The 20,110-nt window shown below is 37.1% G+C and overlaps 1 protein-coding gene across 3 annotated transcripts in view; it reads right to left on the bottom strand.

Moving 5' to 3' along the window:
• ptp4a3b (protein tyrosine phosphatase 4A3b) overlaps window positions 1-20,110 on the bottom strand; it is a 34,467-nt gene that overhangs the window by 8,926 nt on the left and 5,431 nt on the right. Inside the window, exons 1-3 of one of the 3 annotated variants that reach the window (XM_026283946.1) lie at window positions 5,902-6,086; window positions 4,205-4,828; window positions 3,955-4,047 (exon numbers count right to left, since the gene is read on the bottom strand). In XM_026283946.1, coding sequence (XP_026139731.1) covers window positions 3,955-4,047; window positions 4,205-4,309 — 198 coding nt within the window. In that variant the 5' untranslated portion in view covers window positions 4,310-4,828; window positions 5,902-6,086. Of the gene's footprint in view, window positions 1-3,954; window positions 4,048-4,204; window positions 4,829-5,813; window positions 6,087-20,110 lie in introns of those variants that run through there. The other 2 variants (XM_026283945.1, XM_026283947.1) reach the window with 2 other exon arrangements.

Here is a 20,110-nt window from a genome sequence, read left to right as displayed (position 1 = left end):
GTCTCTGCCTGTTTTCACTAATGCTGCCTTCATGTGCTACCAGAATGATGGTAAATAGTAATGTGTTAAAAATTGCATTTGGAAGCAATGTGAAGTCAGTAACACGGTCACCACCAGTTAAACTGTAACACTGGTATGCCCGCAAGCATGAGCTCTTGAAGCTCCACACTCTTCTGGTGGGAGCACCAGCTCATTTTCATTTAAAGGGGACAAACACAAAAAACAGGGCGTTTTGGCTCATACCCTAAAAGTGGCAAATTCAACAAGCTATGAAAAATTGGGGTATTTTGAGATATACACTTCACATACACACTCCAACATCAGAGAACAATTTAAAATATTGTATTAATGTAAACAAGCATGCATGACTACCTGAATGAAAGCACATTCACTCTCTGACAGCAGATGGCGCTAAACTGCAGAAAATCCAGCCTGTACCCTGGAAACCTCATAAATAAAGCAGCTGCACTGTATTCAAATAGATTTAAATAGCCATTCAGATTTGTGGATTTGATATGATGTTCATCACAGTGACAAATACTTAAATATTTAGACTTAATAGGGTATTCATTTTCAAACCTTTTTCAGTTTAATCTGGACTACAACATGATCTAGATAGTGTTTGAAAGTGTTTTAATACTTTATTGTTCATTCACATTCATTTACATTAGGGCTTCATTAATTAATTCAATAGTTAAACTGCCAATGAAAAATTCTTCTGAACATTCATAAATCTTAGGTATTCCAATATTTAATAACACATTGTTAAAACCTAAAGTTGCAGCTGTGTTATTTAATGAGCTAACATTAACTAAGACTTGTATTTATTTTATTTATTTTTGACAAAGATTAATAACTTCACAAATGATACCGGCATATCCCTAGCCCACAAATATTATTTTTTAATAAAACAAAAAAAGGAATAAAACAATATTAAGTACGTTTTTATTTTAATATGTTAAAATGTATTTCTGTGATAGCAAAGCTGAATTTGCAGCAGCCATTACGCCAATCTACTCCTATCACTTGATCCATCAGAAATCCTTAACATCGCTTCTGATGTGGCACTCAAGAAACATTTCTTCTTATTACAAATGTTGAAAACATTTGTGTTGCTTAATATTTTTGTGGAAACTGTGATAAATCTTTTCAGGATTCTTTGAAGAATAGAAAGTTAAAAAGAATAGCATTTGTTAGGAATGGAAATATTTTGTAACATTATAAATATATTTACTGTCACTATTTATTTTATGTATCCATCCTAAATAAAAGCATTAACAAAAATCTTCTGACCTCAAACCTTTGAATGGTAGTGCAAATATTTTCTTAGAAGCTGAAAAAGCTGAGGCAAACTGCAACAGTACAGACCTCACTTGATTTAAACCTTACCTTTTTTCCAAAATGTTTAATTCGTTTTTTTGTGTTTTTTTCCCACCTGGCAGCATTAGCAAGCCATTTGTTACTTTATTTCTTAGAAAAGTATAAACACTGTGGCTCTATAGAACAATTAAAACATTGCTCTATTTGTTTAAGTATCCTGACTAGCCTGACTACAGCAACACTGCCTCAACCAATGCTGTGAGTTTAGGGTGAGATCTGTTTTGTTCCAACCAACAGCAGACGGGGAGCATTTTGCAAAACCTGTTTGAAAACAATCATAATTTTAGAAATTATTTTTTTATGACTCTACTGATACAGAAAATACACACTGTAGTTTTAAGTATGTACACTATTCAAATTGATCCTGTATCCTGTCTAGATGAATGCAGTCATGTTTTTAACAAGCTCCATGCTCTTTTGATGGAGAGCCATGGACTGAAGCATTACATCTTGTCCAGCTGAGCATAAACACAGCAGTGATCTTTCAAACAGGCTCTGTAGTCAATAGTGTTTCTCTCTTGCGGAAACAAGTTCTCTTGATGGCACAGAGGAGGAAATTGATTTACATAACTTCTCATGCATTTCACAGAATTTTTTTAAGTAAAGCCTGGGATGCACCAGCATTCTGGATAAATTCACAAAGACCTCGGGGTCAATCTAGTAGGCTTAGAAAGCTATTCTCCTTGATATCAAAGTTAAATATGTAGTGTCATGGATATGTCTTATTTAATGAGAAATCAGGCAGAGTGAAAGGACACAAGAGTGTATAAGACTTAATAAAAAGCACAGAGGGAGAGAGATCAAGCTCCCCCATGGTTGTCATAGTAACAGGGAAATGTTGACGAGCAAAATTGAAAACACATGTGCATGATGGATTCAAGCGGTTAAAAAAAGGTGAACGCAGAAAAAGATCTGATGTTTGGCAAAGCGTTATTGGATTGAATCCTCAAACGCAGAGCTCCCTTCGGAGGACAGAAAGCAACCTCATTTCACTTCATGTGACATCATATCACATGACTGGGCGGCCAATTCATACAGCATGTGTGTTCCAGGACTAGATGTGCACCGAAGGGATGTGTAGATATGGTTTATGCTAACCAGAATGAATTTCATCCTACATATGAATCCAGACAGAGGGAGCCAATCACCTTCATAACACTAATGTTGTACCATAAGTACCACTATTAACAGCAGCATCACTGCAGTATAGCAAGAGTGTTAAAGGGTGGCAAGGAGTGGGTAAAAATACAGATCTCTCAATATTAATCGATTCTCATTTTTATGAAACAATATCAATTCTTAAATCCCAAGAATCGATTAGTGTAGCCTGTTTTCAGTTAATGGACAGAGCATTGAAGGGCACCTCCCATCCAATAAATTGCAATAAGCATTGTGCTTTTAATATGGTTAATACGGTTAATCAGGTTTCAATTTATGTCCGTTGTATTGCAGTATTCAAACAATAAATGCTGTTTTGGTGCTGTTTAATGTGATGAGATCACTGTAGCGTCTCGGGGCGCACATGACTGATCATCTCTTCCACATTAATACCAGCTTCAACACAAAATAATCACGACTAAATTGCTGAAGTTATGTTAAAAGAGTACTTTACAATCTGTATCTTGTCTCATGTAATCGCTCATTTAGTGCTTCAGCCCCGCAAAGACGTCAATAGAAAGTCTTGTAAACAATGTCACGTAACGTCACATTTACCTCAGAAAATTCGGTGACTATAAACTCATTAGTGAGATAGAAAAATAAACTGTAGAGGGGTATTTTGCTAGATATATCCACCACATAAAATATTCATTATCATTTTTGCTGTTCTAATGTTTATGTTTGAATAAATACATTTTTTATGACAGCCACCATTTAAATTTTATAATTTTTCTATTTAAAAGTAGAAATATTATGTAATTGTAAATTTATTATTTTAATTGCACGTAATTGCATAATTTTAACAGTTGTATGCTATAGTTACAAATATAATTTTAAGATAGTTAATTTTAACCTTCAATAGTATAGTAATGTTATACCAACTGACTCTCATGTATATTTTACAGAATTAGTTGAGAGATTTTTTTCCTTGAGAAAATTTGGCAAGTACTGTTCCTGATATATATCCAAAATTATCAATATCGATTCGGTAATTGAAATGAATCGAAAGCTTGTGAATGAGAATCATGAAATTTGTGTCAAAACCCAGCCCTAATACTGTATTTACAGTACAGAAGGTCAAATGCACCTGAAGACAAAAAATATACATAATGTCACTGTATTAGTTATTATTTAGATTTTTTTTTTATGTCCCAATTAACACAATACATTAGAGATCAAGTGATACAGATGTTTTTTTATCCATATGGATATTATTTTAATGTAAGTGTGTGTTAACTGATGTTGACCTGATAATTGTTTTTAATGTTTTTTTTTCTTTGCTTTGACAAAATGCAAAGTAAATAAGACTACAAATAATAACGTCCTAAAGTGAATATTGCTCTTTATATTTAATTATTTTTAAGTATAATAATAATACATTTTATAAGCATTAATATTAATAAAAATATATATCACCATAACAGTGATTCCGTCCTTTTCCAGCGGTGTCTTATCGTAGGTGATTTCACACACACGCACCACTGTTGTTGCCCCATACTTCTTCAGATCCTGAGGGAACAAGATTGCACAGGTTTTGAGAACATTTAGGTTTTGAACAAGCCTTTTGAATTTGTTCTTGGCTGTGGTCCATTTATGTGTGCCATTATGTGTCACAAAAGAGTAGTTACCGACACTTCAGAGCAGTATGTCATCTTTCATCTCTCACCTCAATGAAGCTGCTCAGTGATGCATTGGTTGGGTTGTGCGTGATAAGGAAGCGCATGTTTTTGTAGCAGACCTCGACAGGAGCAGGACGGTTCATCCTGACCATGCTGGTGTCCCTCCACTCTACAGAAGAAAAGAACACCCAATCCGGGCCACACAGCTCCACTCACAGTATGGCACTACTCTGACCTAGAGCAGTTCTACAGCAGATGCACAATCACAGTGAAGGTGTCAGGGATTTGCAGGATCCTCTGTGATAAATCACTACTAAACAGCACAAAAAATTGAAAGCTGCCTTTCTTGGTAAATAGAGGCCACAAGTCTTCCTCTTCCAACAAATCTGCCTCTTCCTCTGGATAGGGATACTCCGGGCAGCTAGACGGGTGGAACAGTGTCCGGTAGCTAAATGCCAGGTGCCACGATGCCAATTAACCCATTTGGCGCACAGCAAAGCGGTCAGTCAGAAAGACCAGCAAGAGAAAAACAGAGAAGGCGTTTCTCCGAACATTCAGTGGCAGATTTCGGGCATATCCACCCGTGATCAAGCGGTGCGATGTTGGGCGTGGCAGTAATCACCGCTGCCCTGCCGGAACTCCATTAACGAACAAGAAGCTGGAGAAGGAAGCTGTTAAGAGAACAAGACAAAAAAAATAAAAATTACAGTTTTAGACAATCACATCCCAATCTATAAATATTCAATTATTGTTCAATGAAGTATAATACAATATATTATTCCTCTTAAAGTTCTTCAGAACCTTCTAAGACAAGTTTAAAAGAAAATGCAAAAAAACAATGTCTATAGACAAAGGATTTTGGATTTAAATGGACAAACAGTTATGCAAAAATATGCTACTTAATCACAAATGATGACATTCAAGACATCAGATAAAGCCATACAAGCAGAAGTCGCTGATTGTGATCTTTTAAGAAAAGTTTAAGAACATGTAGAAACATTACATCCATTAAGAAAAAGGCGAATAATACAAAAGAGAAACTTGAATTTAGAGAAAGTATAAATTTAGTATTAAAATGGACAAATTGGTTAAAACAACAAATATATGTTCTTCAATCTCTAATTATGATGATACTCGATACATCAGAGATAACACAACAAAAGCAGAATATGAAACAAACTCAATGGTGTTCCAATTAAAGACATAGCCTAGTTCACCCAAAATAAAATTATTAATTATGACCATTAAAGATAATAGCTAGTCTCAGTCACCATTCACTTCAATAAATATTAAAAATGATGTCTGTCTAACATCATCTTCAGTGTTTCTCAAAAGAAATAAACTCACACATGTTTGGAACTACATAAGGTTGAGTAGCCTAAATGATCATTTTCATTTTTGGGTGAAATTGCTCTTTAAAAAAAACGACACACAGAATACAAAATCAGAATTGCAGACTATTAACAGCAGATAGTTTGACAGCAAAGAAAGTAGAGTTCACCTGTGCCAACGTCTCATACAGTCGGACACTTAATCAGAACATTTAACAAAACTAAAGTTCATGTTGTAGACAAATCAAAAACAAAGTATCACACCACTTAGTTCAAGAAAAAAGGAGAGAAAGAAGCTAAATGCAAAGAAACCTCAGTTACACACCGTTTTTCCAATAATACGCATGAGAAAATCATGCAGAATGGCTGTGTCGGATCTCCCCCAGGACTCGTGAGAGTTGTCCCCCCTTTACCTCTGTGACAGGCTGCGTTCCGCTCAGGATTAAGCCCAGGGCTCTGCTGGGTACAGTGGAGGGTGAACAGTTGTGATCCAGAATAACTGTCTCTGCTCTAAACCAGTCAAGGCTGCCTTGGCTTGCCATATGACAGTGACAGCACACTCTGCTAATGTCACAAACAAATGCACTCGTAATGCTCTTAGGACGAGTGAAGACCAATCCAACCCCACCTCTCTCTCTCTCTCTCTCTCTCTCTCTCTCTCTTCATCCAAATATAAAAATAGCATGGCCAGTGAACCTAATAGGTATCAACACATACACTCATGTGTAATGTTTAAGGATGAGATACAACACACTTCATTCCCACAAAAAAAAAAAGAGAAGAAGAGTAATCCCATTAAAAGTTTACTAGACTGTAAGTGGTTTAAAGCTCACATACATCCATATTCTGGCCTGTCATTTGAATATTTTCACATGACTGAAACAAGAATGAATATATAAATTGACCTTCAAGGCCCATTCACACACACAAAAAAATTATTATTATTATTATCATTGTTTTCTCACTCCCACGCTGGTCTAAACCTGTATGACTTGCTTTCTAACATTCGTCGTATCCATTTCTCTTTTATTTTTCATTCTTAATAGTCAATAGGTTTCAAGTCAATAGGGTAAAATGTTGTTTGGATCCTAACATTCTCCAAAATATCTACTTTTGTGTCCAGCAGAAGAAAGTCATGATATGAGGCTGAATAAACGGTGAATGTTCATGTATGGGTGAACTGTTCCTTTAAACAATCTCTAGAGATTTTATTTCTATACAAAAACATTAGAATTCATAAAGTTGAAAGAAACAGGTCCCTTAGAAATGTGAAACAGATCAGCAACAGAACATTTTCTCAACAGTGAAGAGGAAACCTAAACTTTGACAGCAACTTTTTTTCTTCATGAAGTTATCATTCTGATATCTAAACCATGTAAATCATGTTACTTAGGATTTAACACAGATAAGAAAACAGACTCACCACATACTTACACCCCTTAGTTACAAGCCATGCTTGTTGAGGGCTTACCACATCTTGAGCCAAATCCTTTTACATAAAGCTTGGACAGGCCTCTCTGCCCACTAGTGCAGTGTGTTTCCAGGTGCTCGGTTGTAAATATATGTATATTTAACTTGAACTGCTGTCTTGTCTGTTTTTTATTTTGCTCTGTAATTTTTGTTCCTTAAGAGAAATTTAAGACCGCAAACATGGAGTGAAGAAAGAGAAAAATGAATGAAACAACCTTACTGTGCTAGTATTAACCAACAATTCCTGAAATGAACAAGATTCTGTGATCAACAAGGCTTGTATGTTTTTTTCCCCCAGAAATCCTGGCTTGACTTCAAAAAGACCAATTAATTGAAGGATTAAATGCAAATGACATCATCCAGGGCAAGTGTTCCAAGTGATCAAACAAACACAACACATGACTCATCTGGCCAGAACTCTCATCATGACAGCAATTACAAATTACAATCAGAGAGAAAAATCATACAGAATTTATTTTTAAGCAGTACGGAAACACTATATTGGAAACATTGTCAGCATATTATACATTCTAGAATGATGAAATTGGAATTAAACAAATTAATTAATTAATTCTGGTACTAGGTCAACATTTTTGGAAACATTTTGGACAAAATGTATAATTCTTATTAAAAATTCAGCTTAAAATAAAACAAATTTTATGTTTACGATCCGTTCAAAATTCACAGGTCCTGGGACATTTTGTTTATGGATGTGCACCCTTTCCACTATGCCTAATAAGCAGACTCTACCTCTTGACAGAATATACATTTTTTTTTAATGAACAAAAAAGGAGTGATGGAAAGTGGCTGTGTCCTAGTCTGTTTTCCATGCTGGTAAGGAGCTCAGTTGCCAGAGTGAACAATCTGGAACCCTTGGGCTCTAGAATTCTCCAACGATTGTTTTCCCAGCAGACTGTTCTTAACCTGAACCAAACTGGTATTTTCAAAAGCCTAAGCTTTTCAGCACTCTAAGCCAATTATTGTATACAAACAACCCTCAATCACGAGGAACAACAAGAGTCATGCTGAGGCAGTTGTGGCCTAATGGATAGAGTCAGACTTGTAACTTAAAGGTCATGGTTTCGAGTCTCAGGTCCAGCAGTGATTGTAGGTGGGGGGAGTGAATATACAACACTCTCTCCATCTTCAATACCATGACTGAGGTGAAACCCTATAGCAAGGTGTGTCTGTGTGCACATGTGTTCCTGTGTCTCAGTGGTAGAGCACTGCGTTAGCAGTGCAAAAGGTTGTGGGTTCAATTCCCAGGGAACAGGTGCACTGTAAGTCACTTTGCATAGAAGAGTCTTATAAATGCAAAAATTTAAAACTGTAAAAATACTCACTGCTGTGTGTGTGCACTTGGATGGGTTAAATGCAGAGCACAAATTCCAAGTATGGGACACCACACATGACATTCTTTCCTTACTAGAACTCTCCAGATTCTAATTAACTCTAAAGTTTTCAGGGAGCTATGATCAGAACTTTAGCTGCTTAATGAAGGCAATGTTTATTGAAGGTAAGAAGTGATATGGAACATTTCCCCTCTGCCTCACTCAGCTGTGCTCAAGTAACCTCTGCACAAGGGCTACCATGGCACGCTCCGCTAATACCAATGGGCAGCAAGATCATGCCTTGGCAGCACAGCTGGGGTCATTAGTTTTGCCTTGTGAACATTTAAATATGATCCTTTTTTAAACTATGTTTACGATCCAAAATTACCAGACACATTAACACTCACACTCATATATTTTAGGATTTCATTTGGACAGAAAAGAAATACATTTTGAATGACAAGGCCACTACTCAAAGAGTGCAGGAGGTGTAAGTTCATTGAACAGGTTTGCAGGTGTCTTCCTGTCGGTGGGGCTGAACCTGTATTTGACGGGTGAGAGTGTTTTGAGGACTGGACTGGCTTTGTTCTGCCTCGGTTCTGCACTTGACTGGAGAGGAACTGCAGGGCAGGAAGGCTCTCATGACCACCTGTGTTCTAAATATACCTCTGCCAGCTGTCACCTAATAAATTTAGCCGGATCCAAAATGAAAAGGGTAAGGAGTTAAAGATAACTGGGGACTTGTTTTGAAACATGAGCATCCTTTAATAAAAAAGCAGCCACTGAGAAAGGTCTCGCCTTTTACAACTGGATTAAATAATTAGCTAGAAGAATAGGTAACACTTTTGAATAATAAAACTATAACACTTATTCAGTATTAACTATGACTATTCCCTCAATAAATTCCTAATTTGCTGCTTATTAATAGTTAATAAGGTAGTTATTATGTTTACGTATTGGGTAGGATTAACGATGTAGAATAAGGCATTAATATGTGCTTAATTGCTTCTAATAAATGGCTAATATTCTAGTTATATGCATTCTAATAAGAAACTAAAATAAAGTGTTACCGAAGAAAATAATTAATCACACATACATTTCTTTGCCATGTAACTTTATAAGGTTGGACATCTGAGTAAAGATTCCTGGGAGCTGAGATAACAGATGCCATACCCAGAATTTAAATGTCTGCTCAACACAACATTTTGAAGAGGATCACAACAACAAGTAACAACAGTAAGTGACAACAGTAACTTTTCAGCCACATATTGAAGGTTTTTCATAAAAGTAAACATCTGGTGTAAATCTGACATTCAAAAACTAAATAATTACAAAATGACAAAATCTGACATTTGCAATGAGATGACAAACCCTTTTTCAAACTGATAACCAAGATATGAAAAGTCAGCCAATGGCATGCAAGTGGTTGCTTCAAAGATATACCTAGGACAGAGGTGATTTATAAAATAAGATAAGCAATTAAAGCTAGAAAGTTCATGCAACATAGTGACTCAACCCAAATAGGAAAGAATAACCAGAATTTACTAACAAATTTAATATCAACATTTGTCCAGCCAACTGCCCTCAATAACTAACAAGAAACTTCACTTGAACATAACATTTAGGCAACATTTGCATAATCAATTTGCATATTTTCTATACACTTTTATTCAAAGCAGTGCATTCGAGATACACAGTCAATGTCCTCTCTCATTCAAACTCTTACAGCCTTGGCCAGCATCCTGCTCTGCCAAATGAGATACAAGAACACCTAGTGCAAACCTTAGTGTGCTTATTTTAAAAACTGCAGGTTGTAAAATTGAGTGACACTTATTACCTTTAACAGCATGCAAAGATCACGCTGTACCAGGATAAGGTCACCATGACCAAAACAAACATGCGTAGTAGTTAGAGCAGCGCAGTGGTTCTCAACCTTTTTTTTTTTCACTGGGCCGCACTATGTCTAAGTGCAAGTCTCACGGGCACATGCCATTTACACATTATGTCACCAACACAAACCCACCAGATACAGCTTTAATATTATATCTAAATTATTACATTTATTGAAATAAATAAATAATTCTACTCACGATTAATAAAACACCTGATGCTGTCGGGAGCAGACCAATTTTGTAAAATTCGGCTTGAAAGGAGTAACAGCGCGATGAAGTTGCGATTTCTAAGTTGCAGTCTGTAAGATGTGCATGGAAGCGTGACTTGATGCGCAACATTGCAGAAAGTGTGCGTTCAAAATGTGATTTGTCTTCAAGTGAGTGGCGGGGGCAAACCGAAAGTTGATACCAAAAGTCCAGCACTCTCCTTCACCGCTGATGCTGCAACTGTTCTTGTTTGTATGCGTTACATCGCTGGCATTTTCAACTTTTCTTTTTCTCCCTTAAAAACTAATTTGTCCATTCTGGTACTTAATTTTACCGAACTAATGGCTGTTGATGACTATATGAATTTAATTCATACACAGAGTACATTTGGTCTGCTCTGAAAATAATATATAAAAAAACAATTTACATAAAAACATTATAGCTTACATTTGTTTAGTACATTTTTTAATTAATGTAAAACTGGAAGTAATTTTTTAATTGTGTTCTGCATGGTGGGCGGCATCTGGACTTGCAACGGGCCACAAGTTGAGAACCACTAGGTAAAACAAGACACTAAACTGGCAAGTTTCTTATACTTAAGTGCATTCATTATAGGCATTGAACATGCAATATTACTTTGGAATATGGACAACAGGACATGATGTCACACCCAGAGACATTACACTTTACCTTCCCACAACACCCAAAACCATGCAGATTCAAAATCTGGATTCTCTGTCTTGAGCCAAGAGGTCAATCTAAGATTTAATATCCTGTAATATTTAATATCTGTCCTATATTTTTTAACTATACGAATTTGCAGTTCAGAATTCAACAACATTGGTATGCAGACACTCCTTCATAAGGCGCTCCTAAAATCAGATCAACATATTATGTGGCAAATTTTTTCTCCATTAGACCTTAATATGTGTTAAACACGAGCACACACGCACATGTTGCACTGCATGTAAGTTTGGTGTGCAATTTGTTACCAGGCATAAGATACACATAAGGAAGTACTTAAAGTACAACACCATACCACATGAAGACGACTCAATCCTTTGATTTTCAACAGACATAATATGCAAGCATATGCTATTAGAAAAACCACATGGAAAGCTGGATGTACAACTAAATTACAGCATTTCCAAATAAAGGCAAACATAGATTAGCAAAAGCATTATTCATATCTCCACAAAATCAGAAATCACATTCTAAAACAGAGAATACCAACATACATTCTGACTAAGATCAGATAAAACTCAACTTCACAAGGCTGAATTAGTGCTTATGTCCAGATGAACATCAATAGTATCTTCTAGACTTGAGAGGGACATTTCACTCTCAGTCTGGAGTCTCTTAACCTCTAAACTTCATTACAGTGTTTGCAGAAACTAAAACAAGATGATTTTTAGGAAGAAGAAACTTGGTTTCGCAGATTTGCGTGTATACATTGATGTTTGTTCTCTATAGGAACATCCCTGTGATGTCACAAGAGATCTGGGGTTTTATCCTTATCCCTTCTGACCTGCAGGACCCAGTGTCCCTGATAACAGAAGAGAGATAGGAGCAGTGCTGTAATCCCTGTAAGAACACTCAGATCAGCATCATCTCTTTTCCAGTCACATGACCCATTCATACACATATCAACTCATTCCAAGCAAGTTCTGGAACAGGTCATTTCTTCAGAGAGAAAAGGCTTGATACATATTCAACAATCTAGCAAATACATTACTTTCACAAAGCTTTATAAGGGTCAGGAGTAAGTAATTACTTCATATTGGATTTCAAAACATCTCTTCTGCATTGAATGAGTAGAACCAGGCAAACTAGACAACCACTATACAACTCGCTTCTCAAATCATTTTAAAATGGGTTCCTTTCAGAATATAAGAAACAGATTTCTTTTTTCCTTTGGACTTTTTCACATGTTAGTTTGGTACCCAAATTAACATCATATTCACGTTTTCTACATAAGAGGCAAGTTCAGTGGGCATAAAAAGCTGTTTCTGTTCAGTAAATCTGACTGAATCCTGATGATTAGTTAATATACTGGGATTAACGCTCAATGTATATTTAATGCAAGTTCATTTTAGATTCCAAACCAATTAGGTTGTATTTATTAATAGCCCAAACATATCAAAGTAAATACAACTGAACACACAAAGTGTTTTACCAAAGAGTGATGGTTAACTTTTTCCAAAATGTTAGAACTCTCAAGCTCCATGAACTATGCCTTGTAAAGCAGCATCAAAAAGACTGACAGGCAGAAAGACTAATTTGAGGAGGTCTAGTGAATTCAGAAACATCTGAGAGGTGTTTCCAAATGTGCTGCTCAAGCACACAGCCATAAGAATTGGTGGGTCAAAGTGTTGCAATGCATTTCACCTTCCCTTAAGCTTTCCTTTCACTTCTTGGGTGTGGGGTTCATGGGATTTTGGGGAGGAAAAACAGAGACAGAAGACATGTTGTACGTGCATGCTGGGGAGGCTCCCTAGTCACCACCTATCGAAACTCGACTCTCTTTTCCAGCTGGCAGACCAGATTTAAGAAAAAGATTCCTCCACGCCTGGTGTTCACCCCTGCAGCTGACACATGAAATATCTATATAAGAGAACAAATGCTGTAAACACTTTTGCACAGTCATTTGATTTACATAGTGTGACTTTCAGAAAACAACCTGTCATGAATCAAAACAAAATAAAGAACCTTTGAGTGACTCCTCATTATTCTGAATTGATTTTATACAGAATACATTTTTTCGTGTGGGATGGCATATGGGTTATTTTGCTATAGAAATGATCGACTGTGTCACAGGTGTTGAAATAGATGTTGCGCCATGTTCACACATACTCCGCCTGCAGTGCATTTGCTGTATGAGTATGCAGTGCTGAAGCAGCATGGACTCATTTTGCTTTCACACAGGATGCGTTTGCAGTCTGCTCTTGATCTGCAGCTGTTTACCACAAACACAACAGTTGTCCATTATTTTGATTTTAAATCCAAATGTTGTCTCTGAAAATGCTTTTTCAGGATTGTGATTCTATTTTATCACAGTACGCTCACGATGTTGGCCCAACACTGAGATGTGGCATCGGCTATCGTTCCAACCCTAAAATAAATAACTTTTGTTAGGTACGCAGGTTTAGCTCCTGCGTACCTAACTAGCCTCATACCACGTTACAATCCATCACGCTCCCTAAGGTCACAAAACGCTGGACTTTTTGTAGTTCCTAGGACAGCAAAGTCCACTAAAGGAGGTAGAGCTTTCTCACATTTGGCTCCCAAACTCTGGAATAGCCTTCCTGATAATGTTCGGGGTTCAGACTCTCTCGAATAATGTATCTCTTAAATTGTGAGTGTAGTTGCATCTGATCAAATGTGCATTCTTATTCATTAGCTTGGGTTAAACTAATTAATTTTACTTTGTTGGATCAGCAGCTATGCTAATGATGTCTCTATTTTGTTTCTATGTTTTGCCATAACTAGGATTTAGGCATTTTAAGCTCCAGTCTGGATCCAGAACACCTGAGCAGAGATGATACTGACCCTCAGAGATGATGCTAACCCTGAATCAACAACAGAACTAACAAATATTGTTACAAGTGTGACTGCATCATATAATAATTATTAATAATATCAATAATGTTCATCGTCTGTCTGACTACGTCTTGTATTCATTTTTCTAAAAATCCTGTCATGCACAAACTGACAGTCACCACTTATAAGCTACTACTAAACATTGTAGAAACATAATTTTCTGTAAAGTTGCTTTGTAACGATTTGTATTGTAAAAAGCGCTATACAAATAAACTTGAATTGAATTGAACTTTTATTAGGGGTGTGACGGTTAGTATATAACCGTGAGACCGGCGGTTATAGTTGAACACCGTCATTAGAACTCTATAACCGGCAAAACCGTGTCATTAAAATATTTTTTACAAACATTTTTTATCAAAAATTATTTTCATTTTTTAGATAGGATCATAAGATCCGCAATATATCGGGAAACATGGTTTTTACCACTTAATGAAGTTTTGTAAATCGTCAGACATATTTACCACTTCATTAAATTTTGCTTTGTAGAAAACCTTTCTTAAAAACGAATTTCGTTTTGTACAAATTTTATCTTAATTTTAATAAATGTTTCATCAACCAATTGCATGTATTTTAATAAATAAAAAGCAAATATAGCAGACAATGATAACCGTGACATGGAAGCACCAGCGCGCCGCGTTCACTTGCACTGCAGTGTGAACTAGAGCGCATCTCATCGTAAATGAAACACAGCGTAGGCCTATGCCTCATACATTAGCATTAAATATCTTTGCTGCATCCTTTCTAGAACAGATGGGTGCGGCTTTGAAATTTGCTCAAAAAACTGTGGCGCGGATGATGAGTTTTGTGACACATCTCCTTAATAAACGGAGGTCTGAAATCTCTGCCCCTTTACCGATCAGAGCGCGCGCTGACACGGAGTTAACCCGCTATCTCCAAGAACAACCAACTGACTCTACGACAGATCCACTAGCATAACCCCTCCCCCCCCGACGGTTATGTTATGAACCGTCACATTTGACTCACGTCATAACCGTCATCACCAATTCTGAAACCGGCACACCCCTAACTTTTATCTTCCAGATGGGTCTTAACAGACCCTTTGGGTGTGCCTTTAAGAATACGTCCTACTTCTTCAGGCCCATCTCCAGTGACAGCCCCATCTGTCTACTGCCACTCAGTCTGTACTGAAACATTTCACACCATCACTCATAGGGCTGGGTATCGATTCAGATGTCCCAATTTGACTCAATTTCGATTCGCAAGTTCTCGATTCGATTCGCGATTTTTTTTTATTGCAACCAGTGAATATAATTTTAATACAAATGATGTTGATTTTTTTATACTTTAATGGAATTTCATTAACAGATTTCATAGGGTCCTATTAGAGTGTGGTCATTTCAACATATACCATTACTACTATTATTATTACTACTACTACTAGTTTGTTTCAGTAAGTTTTTTTTTTTTTTTTTTTTGTAAATAAAGCACTATATTAGTTTTTGTTCAGTATCCATTTTAAAAACTATTGGTTAATTAATCGTTATCGGCCAGTGTGGTCCAACCTAACTATCGGTATCGGCAAAATCCACAATCGGTCGACCTCTACTCATTAACAGTCTCTCCGTCATGATAAGTCCTGAACGAACAACAGTTCCATTGTAACACCGCGCAAGGTAACTAAGAGGGTGACATCCAGTAGAGAAGAGTGATGATAAGATACACATTAATCAGATTTTGTTTTAAATGTGTGCTGAAATAAATATGGGAAAAGATCGAGTCACAGCTTTTGAGAATCAAATCGACATCATACATTTTTTTTTTTTAAATATATATATTTATCGAAAAATTCATTATTTTTGCTCAGCCCTAATCACTCATTACTCTAGACCAGGGCTATTTAAATCTTGCCCTAGAGGGCCAGTGCACTGCAGAGTTTAGCTCCAACCCTGACCCTGGCAGAGATGAGGACTGTTTGAAACTCTTTCTTTCCACAAAAAAAAAATGATGCGCATCGTCTCAGTTTTTAACGTGAAAATAGCAAATGATGCGATCGCAAAACAATCAAGAAAAAGGCACTACATGCAAATTTTTAAGTTATAACATGTAAATACATAGGCTTTGTCGCCAGTAGGGCTGCACGTTTTCAAGTTTTTCATTAACCGTTAACCGAGGCCCTTAGCGGTTAATACTCGGTTAACCATAGTGTGCGCCAGGGTTTCCGTTGTCCGGTAATTTCCGGACATTGGCCGAAAAAAAGAAATGTCCGACAAAATTTAATCTCTCTGGTCAAATTGTCCTATTAAAACTGCCTAATAATCTCGCCCACTAACACAATCTGAATTTGAGAATAAGCCTAAAATGTATAAAGCAAATATACAACGACCTTTGGCTATCTTATAAAGGAACAGGCTCTAGTAATAGTTATGTAACTTTCCGTGTTTAGGCGATGGTAACAAGCAGGCTCCGCGGCCGCCTCACTAAGGCTATAGCACTATTCGGACGGGACTAGTTTTCTAAACTACGTTTGAGTTTCGATTCTTACCACCTGACGTCTGTGATTTTCATGTACCAATTCGGACGGGACTAGTATCTCCGTGTTTATTACAGAGGTGGGAGGGTCTGATTTGTGCATCTGGGCGTCACAGAGATCACGCGCTGTGTATGCGTGCATTGCATTCATTAAAAATGATTGCCATTAGTATTATTACACAATAAATACTAAATGGCTAGTATAGCAAACCTTGTTAATGTGTGGTTCTTTTTAGTTTAACTTGTTTTCCTTTTTTTTTTTTTTTTTTTTTTTTTTTATGTAACTGAGTACTTAATGAACGTGAGTAATCTTACCTGATGTTGATATTACAATAGCCGGTATTAACGGTTTACGCGATCTTGCTTTTGATTTTATTATTTGTATTTTTTATTATTATTATTTATTTGCCGCTAAGCAAATCTATCAAACATCCGCGCGGTAAGAGCATCTACGGTTATTCACGTTGGCCAAAACACACAAGGAACCGCGTTGTGAAATAAAATATCACCGGCAATCACAGACATTCGCATTCAGACGGGATTAGCTTTCTCAGAGGATCACTGAGTTTGCTGAAAAACGGTAGGTAATTTGCTCTGGAATTATCACAGAGGTTGTGTGAGAAAAACACAGACGTGGCAGATTCGGACGGGATTAAAATCACTAAGTACGTCTGTGAAACGCAGATTTCTCTAACGACCCCCTGTAAAACTAGTCCCGTCCGAATAGGGCTTATGACTATGTTTGACAGGTACAATATTTGAAAATCGATAAAAAAAAAATTTTTAATTACATTTATATCTGAATTTATGTCAACCTATAGACTTTCAAATATTTAAAATGTCATGAATTAATATGTATTTCTGTACAAAATGACAAACATATTTTCCTATTATATTTTGCCTGGAAACGCTTCCAACAAGGCGTCGGTTCTATTTCTAGCATGCACGCGTCGAGCCGCGCGTCTCACGCAGGCAGTCGGCAAGCTCTAACCTGTTAACATGGGAGCCGAATTAAAAACAGACACGCCACGCAGCTGAGATGCTTTCGCCCATCGCCACGCATCCAGTGTGTCCTGACCGGCCTAATGATGCCCGGGTGTTGGCTGTTGAGATTACAACAACGAGGTTGTACTTGAAGTATATCTAAGCACTGTATTGCGATACTTGCATTTTGCCCCGTCACTGTCAATTTTAAAGTGCTCCAACGCTGTACTTTTTTTTGCCCGCTTCATATTAGAAAAATGACTTCTTCTTGTGGACATTACAAATGTCTGGGAGCGCTCTGGCGGTCTCTGGTGGTGCAAAAATGTTTTACAACTAAATTCAATGCACGCCATTGACGTCACTTAACCGAGCAAAATGTTTCACTCGGTTACGCAATTTTTAACGGTTAATCGGTTAACCGGTTAACCATGGACACCCCTAGTCGCCAGTGTACTTTTTATTTAAAAAAATGCAGTCTTGATGAGCATGAGTCTTAAAGGTACCATCTGTAATGTTTGGCAAAAAAAAATCAAGTCATACTCCACATTCCATACCAGATGGGGGCAGTATGCCTCAATGAAGTGAATTGGTCTACTCTAGAGTAACAAACGAGAAACGGCATAGTCTCTATGCTCCGCCCATACTTTCACAACAACACTACAGCCATAGCCGAAGCCTAACTGTACGTTCACACCGCCGGCGTCTAGAGCGTCAAAAATCGCTCTTGCCGCTCTGCTCACGACGCTGCAGAAAGATTTGTGAGCGCTCAGATGCTCTAACGTAGATCGAATGCTTATTTTGTATTTAAAGCGGCCGCAAAGCAAACAAGCTTGTTGATCTCGTGCAGACTAACCACAAGGAGTTATAACCTCATTAAATATTGTTGTGGACGAAATATTAGGATCCTTTACTTAAAATGAACAATCTCAGACACCTTGGTCCATGTATCACTTTTAATTTATTTTTTTATGTCCTTGTACGCAAACAGGGACACATCATAGTTTAATACAAACGCTAAACAGCAATAATCAACCTGTCCTTTATTCTGCTTGGGAAATAATGTGCCAACTCTCAAGCATTCAGCGTGAGACGCACGCAATTGACTCTTTTCACACGCTTTCACGCCACACATCAATTTTTTCACGCACAGAAAAACCACAAAGCAAACAGGACAAGGAGACCAACAGACTAGACGGAGCAGGTTAGTTATGAATTAAAACAACGGGTAAGTTACAGCTAGCTAATTATCAAACGCAGCTACGGTTAGCCATCACTAACATTAGCACGTTTATCGAACAGCCTTCGATACATTTCTATGCTATAACTTCCCGAAAACAAATACACAAACATATAAAACAAACTTTTAGCGAAATACTAACAGCATCTAACTTACCAATCGAAAAGAAATGTTGCAAGTTCAGAGTCGAACCTCATTTCTTTCATGTCCATCAGTTGTCTCCAGCGATTAAAAGCAGTGCCGATGTTTACTCTGATATTCTTATCGGATTTGATTTGTGATTCCGAGCGCGGTTGTTTCCTTGTAGCGGGTGTTGGTCGCTTGCCAAGGGCTTCAGCTATCCTTCCGCTCTCTTCCCTGAACAGAAAGTAGTGGGCTGTACTTTCCACACGATTGACATCAGGTTCAAGCACGCCCACAAGACGAGCGAGTTATTCGTGTATTGCAGGTTGGCTGGTGGTTATGTTACCCGCATACCGCCTCCCATGGCCGAAACTGGTATTACGACACCTGTCGGGCCGGGGCTAGTAATGCTAATGCTAATTAAGGTTGATATCTCTGCAGCACTATAACTTGACATTTTTTTAATGACATCATCTCCCTTATTTCTTCTTATTCTTTTGATGCGTGTAGGTCAAGTTATGGATATTTTTACCTCAATTTTTGCATATGGCACCTTTAAAATAACATTTGAAAATCATGCAAAACTTTTGAACAGTAATTTTTAAGTGCTAAAAACTTAACTCGCAATTTAACTTTTGTGGTCACATTTGGGACTGTTTCAGTCACAGTTTGGAGCCCTGCATAAGAGTCATTCATCTAGGGATTGGACTACACTAGCCATACTGTCACAAAAAATTAATTGGACTACATTTGTGGTGCTGTATGTTCTGGATTAACTAAAAAGAAGTCATTTTGGGGGGGAGATTGTATGGCACATTATACATACTACATTTATTAAAACTACATTCATTTAGGGATTGTACTAGACATGCTGAGCTGTTTATTTTTAATTCATTAAAAAGAACTGGTTCATAAGTCATTTGTTTAGGGATCATAATACAAGTTGCACTGTATGTTTTTGATTCACTTAAAAGAACTAGTTAATACGACTTAAATTAAAACAAAATTTTGTATATTTACCTGTCCATGTCAAAAAAAGTCACAGCATCTCACACTCTAAAAGAACCACACTAATTCACATGACAGGTCTACGTGCATCCATTCACTCTGGACAGACCAGTATAAACACTGGCTCTCTCAGGGGTCACCATGGTTCCAGGTCAGCCGTTTTTGGCCACAGCTGCTGGTGCATAATCAGATACTTGTTTGGATTTCAGATTGATTCATATATAAACATTTAAAATATGAGCACAATATGACGTAAAAGTACTTTATGTTTACTGCAATC

This window comes from Carassius auratus, chromosome 16 (genome assembly GCF_003368295.1).
Source record: "Carassius auratus strain Wakin chromosome 16, ASM336829v1, whole genome shotgun sequence".
NCBI lineage: Eukaryota > Metazoa > Chordata > Actinopteri > Cypriniformes > Cyprinidae > Carassius > Carassius auratus.
The sequence above is the reverse complement of the archived record's forward strand: the minus strand, read 5'-3'. Positions and strand labels throughout refer to the sequence as shown.